Source organism: Aulonocara sp. 'chitande type north' Nkhata Bay, linkage group LG16 (genome assembly GCF_057382095.1).
Source record: "Aulonocara sp. 'chitande type north' Nkhata Bay isolate Kocher_YH1m ecotype deep benthic linkage group LG16, A_spYH_male_GT1.1, whole genome shotgun sequence".
Lineage (NCBI taxonomy): Eukaryota > Metazoa > Chordata > Actinopteri > Cichliformes > Cichlidae > Aulonocara > Aulonocara sp. 'chitande type north' Nkhata Bay.
The window spans coordinates 10,087,947-10,095,838 of NC_141359.1; the positions used below are offsets into that span (position 1 = coordinate 10,087,947).

Genomic DNA, 7,892 nt, shown 5'->3' on the forward strand with positions numbered 1-7,892 from the left:
CCACCTTTTCTCCCTCCACAGTAAACTTTAACACCGGTGATGAGCTTTCTCTCCCCCCCCCCCCCCCTTTTTTTTGGCAGTCACCCATTGTTACTTTTTCCCCAATAATACAATAATACTATTTTTCAATATTTTATGCATTTTTTATCAACTTTTTTTCCAACCTTTTTCTTTTTAAATCAAGATGAAAACCAAATGTAAGGCTACGGCATTAGCTCCTCTTTCCTTTCTCCAAATCACAGCCCATACTTAAATTACTGATGGGGTAAACCTGGAGGTTAAGGCACAAAATGCAACTCCATTAAGAATGGGATTGATAAACAGTGAAACAACCAAACATGAGAGAAAAAGAAAAAACAAAATCAAAACACTTAAAAATATCACTTTCTATTCAATGACCTAGACACTTCTGTCGGTAAAGGAATGAGAAAACAAAAGCAAAACGCTCGTCCAATTAAATATAATTGTGCCTTGAGAGGAACAAATTATTTATTGCCAAACATTTTTTTATGTTTTTTTTTTTTTTCTTAATTTCATTCCTTCTCTTCTCAAAAGCAGCAGCGACGCCATCTTGCTCATCCCAAGTCGTTTGTCTCGTCAGTTACACGGCAGCCATGTTGGAATGTTCTGGTTGGCCACATAGTAGTTGCTGAAGTTGTGGTCCCGGACATAAGGCGCTGGCTGGTAATAGCAGGTGACGCAGGACGCGTCGGGGATCGCGTTCTGCTCCGCCAGGACTCGGAAGGCCATCAGCGAGATGAGGTGAAGGGTCTGCCGCCGCTCGTGACCCATGAGGCACACCGTGCTCTCGTTAACCACTCGCCGGAGAATCATGAGGTAGTCGTATTTGCTCTTCTCCTCGCCAACAAAGTGGCTCTGGAGGTAGGATTCCACCTTACGCTGCTGCTCTCCTATGTCAGGAAAGTCAATGAAGAAGCGTGAGCACATATATCGCTCCAGGCCCTTGAATTCCTCCTCGCTGGCAGGCTGGAAGTCCCTCACCAGCAGGTTGCAGTACTTCAGCAGGCCACCGCCTCGGATCTCCTCAGGCCGCTTGGTGGCAATGAGCTTGTTTCGCAGGTGGCTCAGCGCAGTGTTGAAGTCTCCATACATGCTTTCCCCGCCAACAGTGGGGTGAAAGGCCTCTGACATGGGTGCCTGCTCCACCTCATAGAAGGAGAGCATGGAGTCCAGCACAATCTGAAAAGAGTCCACACTGAACTCAAACTGCCGACGTATTGAGTCCACAAACTTCAGCTCCACGTTACGGCCATTATTGTTGGAGAGGGAGATGAGGCTCCAGCGGTCCTGCTCTGTGTTCACTTTGACTAGCTTCTGCACGTAGGCCTCTTTGAGGGTCATCGGTGTAATTTTCTCTTTGTTCACACCCTCAGGCAGAAAGTCCAGCAGGGTACTGAGCACAACATCCTTGATGAGCTTGAACTCAGCCTCGCGTGGCAAGTCCACCCTGAAGATGACGTCCAGGTCCTTGTAGCTCCAGCCAATATCTTGCACCAGCACGTGGCTGGCTGTGGAGCCATTAAGCCGTACGTCCTTCACCTTAATGCCGCTGAGCTCAAGGCGGGAGCGCACCCGAGCCACAATATCATTCAGCTGCACCTCCAAAGTAGGAAAGTTCCCCCGTCCATGAACGGGCACGACCTCAGTCAGAACTTCATTGAGCCGGCTCACCTGCTCCCAAGTCAAGACGCTGAAGGGACAACTGTTTGATTCCTCCTTGTTATCCATCTTCTCAAAAAGTTTAGATTGACTAAGGAGGCAGGACAGAAAAAACAAAATGTTAGTGACAGCCCTCAAGTGTGACACATACCAAATAAAGTCTACCATGTGAAAATATTAGCCAATATTCTTTAAAGGAAACAAAATCATTTTCTCTTAATTTTACCAAATTTGGTCTAGCTGTAGTAATGAGTGTCTAAAGGAGGTGGGGGGCGCAGTTAAATGTAATCAAGAACCATTTTCTTGCCGTGAAACAGGAGCAGCAACAGGAGCGTTCAGCACGAGCACAGGAGAACGCGAGCACGAGACAACCTGCACGCTACACACAGTAAAAGGACAGAGCCCGTGAGGTTTCTAGAACAGCTCACTGCGCAAGCCTGCCTTTTATTCCAGAACCGCTGAGAGACAAACACCGAGCTAGCTTCAAGTCCAGTAAAGCCGGGGGTCTCCCGAATAAACAACCGGTACTACTAATAGTTATTCCCCACTACATGGAGCGACAAAAGTCGCCGCGACACACGTTGGGCAAAATTTTAAACAGCAGTTATTTGTTCCAGCTGACTTGTCAATTTAGCCGTGCGGAGGTCAAAATCAAGTTTTACTCTATGTACAGCAAATAAGGCTCAGTGCTAACAGCATTTAAAACGCGTACCAAACTCTGCTCTGAAACTGACGATAAGAATGCTTTATCACTACACTAGCAAGATAGTATTATGGTTAGCTTAGCCATATGGCCATAAAACCCTTTGTGAATTCAGCGGTTATGCAAAGTTAGAATATCCTCAAGCAACACACTTTAGGTATCTACGTCTCACGTTAAAATAGCACAACCGGCGACACGTTTTTGAATCGTGGCTACAGCACGGCAAACTTTAAATTTAGCAATTCAAACTTAGCGAACGCACCACTTTCCCCAACTACGAAAATAAAACACAGATTTGCGTAAGAAACTGAGGAGGGTTTTAAAAGATACATACATTTCCAAAAGGCTGTTCTGTAAGCATTCAAAGCCCGAAACGTGAGATGTGAAGTTTGCTGTCACGCACACGCCTCCACATAATCCACTGCCCGACAGAGAGACACAGCCACCGTTTAAAAGACAGCGTTAGAACCACAAACCCACTGAAGACACGCCTGTTTTATATAGCCGAAGTACGACCTTTCCGAAACACATGCACCGCCGTGGCACGACACAGTTCCTCGGACTATGTAATGTGCCGTTTACACTTAGAAAGTACAATGTGAGAAATACAGCGAGGATAGTTAAAATAAAATGCTAACTTTAAATATTAACTCCAAACCTCAGTTTTCATCATCTGCAGATCACATAATAATGGTCGCGTCAGACTGTATCAATGCCCTTTGCTAAGTATCTGATTGGCCAATGAGGTTTATGCGTTGCCAAGTAACCAGGAGCGTCTAGTTTAAGAGTAGAATTTAACTGTTGGTAAGCAAAGATTTCATAATTTAATTTAACTTTGCTGATATTTGCTGATATTTTGACTGTTATAATAAAATCTACTAATTCGTGTTACTTCAAAACAAAAAAGATTCATATATACTCCGGATACATATTTATTTAAAACAGGGAAGCTAAAAGTACCATCTATGTTTCAGCGATAGCTACTGTTAATTATTAGCATTTATGTGTTTGTGTGTGTGTTCACAGTAATTCTGACCCAAAATATTTATCCTGTGCATAATATTGCATTGCTAGTACGTAACTGTTTGTTTAAAAAAATAGTAATTATTACCACTGACATTTGATTAAAGTACTAAGAATGCAGCTATTCTCAAAGCCATTGAATGAGCTAGAATATGGATAAGTAGTCGCTGAAGTACAGAGTAAATGTACTTATACTTTACTTTTACAACTTTCTACTTCCACTCCACTGTATTTTATGTGCAATCATTGCACTTTGTAGTCAATACTCTTTAAGCCTCCAGTGACTTATTATTTTTTTATTGTTAATATTATAAAACTACCTATCAGTGTGTAACTAATTAAAATGTCCTTCAGCTGTAAGTATTGTTTGAGCTTAAAACACTTGTTCTATTACTTAAATAAAAGACCTAAATACTCATTTCATCAATTTCACTAAACAGTCATGTAACACCACCTCTATGATGACATAGGGCTCCACTGAAACCAGAAAATTGTGCCCTGTGTTTTTCACAATCCATTTATTCCTCATTAGATATTCCGAGTTCCTGTGGACACCCCACGGCCTTATTCTTCTTCTGCACTTAAATCAATAAATTCATAAATTAATAATCCTGGAAATACCCCTGTATCTGAGTAATAGAATGCAAATCAGAGGTCAAACAAAAGCAGTCTCTTAAATCTCTTTAAAAATGCTTAAATGAAAACTCTTAATCTTGTTCTGAATTAGAGGGTATTTGATTTTCTTCTTCTTTTTTTATTTTTTTGCAATTACTAGTGACCAATCAATTCACAAATTCCATGGGCTTAGTGTGATCATCTTACACCAGGACAAATGTCTGTCTAAATCTGTCAAACAGTAACCAGTGGTCATTTGCAGTGAGTACAGTTAATCTTCTGTATGTCTTGAAGAAAAGTGTGTTGTTTAATAGATAAGTGGGCAAAATACTTGGCCTTCTACTAACTGTTAACAGCAATACAGGAAGTTATACAGGAAGCAATGATGGCCGATACTTTCCCCATCTGCTGAACCTACCTCATAGATTTCAATGTAAGAAACCTCACTAGAATTTCACTAGAACACAAACTTAAAAATCCTCTTTAGATCACACCCACATTGATAATCACCACATCTGCATGCTAAGTATCCCCAAGAAAGGTTTTCCCTTAACAATGAATTATTGTTAATGATTCTTTAGAAATAAACTGCAGAATCCCCTGACACTGTGAGAGGACTGAAAAGACAACTGTATCCTGAATGAGAACACATAAAAATGAACAGACTTAAAGAACAAAATGAAACAATTACATAATTTCCTTAGGGACTATTAAAGTACTCTGATTTTGATTGAGTCTGAATTTATTAAGGATTTGCAGCAAAATCAATAACAAAAAAAAGTGAAATTATTGCAAACCGAACAAAGTGAAAAGTACAGTATACAAAAGTACAGTACAGACATCCCCATTCAACATCATAAAACTGTTCTAAACTGATGTGGGATTTCAAAAATGAATACCCTCCCACACAGTTACACACACTTCCAAAGAGCTGTTCTGTAAGCATTCAAAGTCCAAAATATGAGATATGAAGTTGGCTGTCACACACACGCCTCCACATAACCCACTGCTTGGGAGACACACACAGCCACCATTTAAAAGACAGCATTCGAACCACTAACCCCCCTTAAGACAAGCCTGTTTTATATAGACAAAGTACTATCCACTGAAACACATACACCGCCGTGGCACGACACATTTCCTCGGACTATGTAGTGTCTGGTAGATATTTTCCCCAGCTGCTGAACCTACCTCATGGATTTCTGTGGAAGAATCCTCACAAGAATTTCATGCTAAGTATCCACAAGAAAGCTTTTCGCTCACTCTCAAACATGAATTATTGTTAATGATTCTTTAGAAATAAACTGCAGAATCCCCTGACACTGTGAGAGGACTGAATGAGAACATATAAAAATGAACAGACTTAAAGACAAAAAATAAAGCAATTTATTAAGGAATTGCAGCAAAATCCATAACAAAAAAGGGAGAAAATTGCAAACTGAACAAAGTGAAAAGTACAGTATACAAAACTAATTACATCCCCATTCAACATCATTATATATAAAAAACTGATGTGAGATTTATTTTCCTCGTGTCAAAAACGAATCCCCTTCCACATTGCTCACCCTTACACATAAACACATCAGTGAATGAGTCAGGGAATAGGTGACTTAAGATTCGGTTTCACGAGTAAGAACCATTTCCTTTCCTCTGTGTTGTCCACGACGATAAGACCGGGAGGTGAGATGAAACCACCGATCAGCAGTGTGACGTTTAAGCTGTGTCAGCTGCGTGGTTGTGGATTGTGGGTAGCGTGGAGCCCCTAAGGGAGCCAGGCTGCACACCAGCGTCAGTGAGTCAGCATCAGGAACACTGATAGGAAACTAGCCGATCAGCAGGGGGATTCCCTCCTCCTGTCTGCCTTAGCTTCTCATTTAAGATTTTTTTTTTAAAAATTCTAACTTGTGATGACAGAAACTTTGATGTCATTTTCAGATTTCACTTTAATACAGTTTTAAATGATATTTCATTTAAGCGAACAAAGGGAAGATTGTAAGCTGATAAGGATGAGGAGGTTTACTTTCCCCTTTTATGTGATGAAGTAATCACAAAGATCAGATGAAAGAGGAACTTGTTTTGGGGCAATTGGGCAGTAAAACTGACAGGCTGCAGCTATAATGTTGGTTATCAGCGTTTGTAAAAATGAAAATGTTTGAAAAACAACCCTATGAATTTTCCAGAACACAAGATGATGTCTCAGAATCACTTGGCTTTGAATTTAACTATATAAGATAAGATAGGATAAGATAAGACAACCCTTATTGTTATGTAAGCACAAGCATACAAAAAAATTGGAAGCACTGCTGAACCTGGTGTATAGAGACAAACAAACAGTCACACTACTTGAATAAAAGTGTAATAAGAATATGTTCAATACAATAATAAATGAAAGAATAAATAACTAAATATTTTGTTGGTAACACTTTATAATACCACTTGCAACTAAGGATGTATTTCTCTGTAATTAAATGGAATTTCTCTCTATTTTATTTAAAGTTACAATGTATTTACCTACACATACTTACAGGTAGTTGTAGTAGAATAGGGAGGTAACAATTTGGGTTTTTACATGAAAAAAAAACCTGTGTGTGAAAGTGAGTAATTCTAAATATTTAACAACTTTGGGTATTTAACTGGAAGATACAATTTATTACATAAGCAATTTCAAGTACTGTAAAAGTCATATTAAGTAGGTCACAAGAAGTTGTATGTCACAGGAAAGAAGAAATAATTAGATTGTAAGTAGTAGTGGAAAAGTAATCGCAAATAGTGCCTGATTTCTGTGTATAGTGCTGGAAAGGAGACAAAAATTAGACTCTATGCAATGTTAAATACTACATAGGTAATTTTAATTAATGGCTAATTTCCTGATAATTTTCCAGAAAAACAAACAATATTTCCATACCTTGTACTTTTTGGGGCACAGGTCCAATTTTGGAGTGGATTATTTTCTTGCCTAACAAATCACGATTTATTACTAAGCATTTAAACTTACTTCCAGTATAACTATTTATTTTTTCCTGTAAAACCTGATGTATTACCCTTACTCTAGTGTACCTACCTCGAAGGATGTTTAAATAAATATAATTAAGTTATAATTTCAAATAAAATTCACTGAAATTCCATTTAATTTCAGGGGGAAGTACACCGGGGGAAGTCACTTATAAAGTGCTACCATTTGTGGGTTTTAGACTCAAATTAATCTGATCCCGGAAATTTTTCAGTTAATCAGTAAGATAACATTTTATCATATGCCTTATTGGTAACTGAAGCACCTTTACACTGATTTGGGATACTTTAGAAATAGTTATAAGGCTATGTTTTCAGTTTCTTTCTCATCTTTGAAAATAGTAAAAACAAATACAACAATAATGGACTCCTTATCAAATGATTTGCATATATAGTATATGTCAGTTATCTATGTGTCAGTCAAAGATCTGCTACAGTGTGTCTGCCTGTGGTTTTGGTCCTGACTTCATGCAGAATTGTCTAAGCCTGATGGCAGATGACACCACAAGGCCTCAGGCGGCTGGTGAGTAGTCTGGGTGTGTTCAGAACTTTGACCTTTAAAGCTTAGCTGACATGAGTGAGCCGATAGCTTGGATGCATACACAGATGCTCATCGCCCAGCTACTGCCAGTGTTTTTTTCAGGTGATCCCTCGTGGTATTGTAACAAAACGTTTGTTCATCTATTGAGGGAAGAATGTTAATGGATGTAAGTGAACTTGTGCACTTCATTAAAAACTGACTTTCTGGCGCTCTCTCAGAGGACTGTACTAAAAAGAAAACACACACCATGTGACTATAAAGGGCCCCTATTATTTTTCCTATCCTTTGGTCTATTATACAAGTTTTTATTATATTTTATAT

The 7,892-nt window shown here is 39.1% G+C and overlaps 1 protein-coding gene across 3 annotated transcripts; it reads right to left on the reverse strand.

Moving 5' to 3' along the window:
* Positions 1–454: 454 nt before the first annotated feature.
* On the reverse strand, positions 455–3,135 carry tent5c (terminal nucleotidyltransferase 5C). Of its 3 annotated transcripts, none has more exons than XM_086266708.1 (2): positions 3,042–3,135; positions 455–1,771 (listed from the first exon to the last, which is right to left on the reverse strand). In XM_086266708.1, exon 2 carries the CDS (start codon positions 1,747–1,749, stop codon positions 598–600), a length of 1,152 nt encoding a protein of 383 aa, XP_086122834.1. In that variant the 5' UTR covers positions 1,750–1,771; positions 3,042–3,135; the 3' UTR covers positions 455–597. The 3 variants fall into 3 exon arrangements, with proteins under 3 accessions (XP_086122834.1, XP_086122835.1, XP_086122833.1); XM_086266709.1 differs by having other exon boundaries at positions 3,022–3,130; XM_086266707.1 differs by lacking the exon at positions 3,042–3,135 and adding an exon at positions 2,718–2,982.
* Between the last annotated feature and the right edge of the window lie 4,757 nt (positions 3,136–7,892).

Bases quoted from the DNA above. Each gene is read 5' to 3' on its own strand.
- tent5c (XM_086266708.1), bottom strand. From the start codon at position 1,749: ATGGATAACAAGGAGGAATCAAACAGTTGTCCCTTCAGCGTCTTGACT.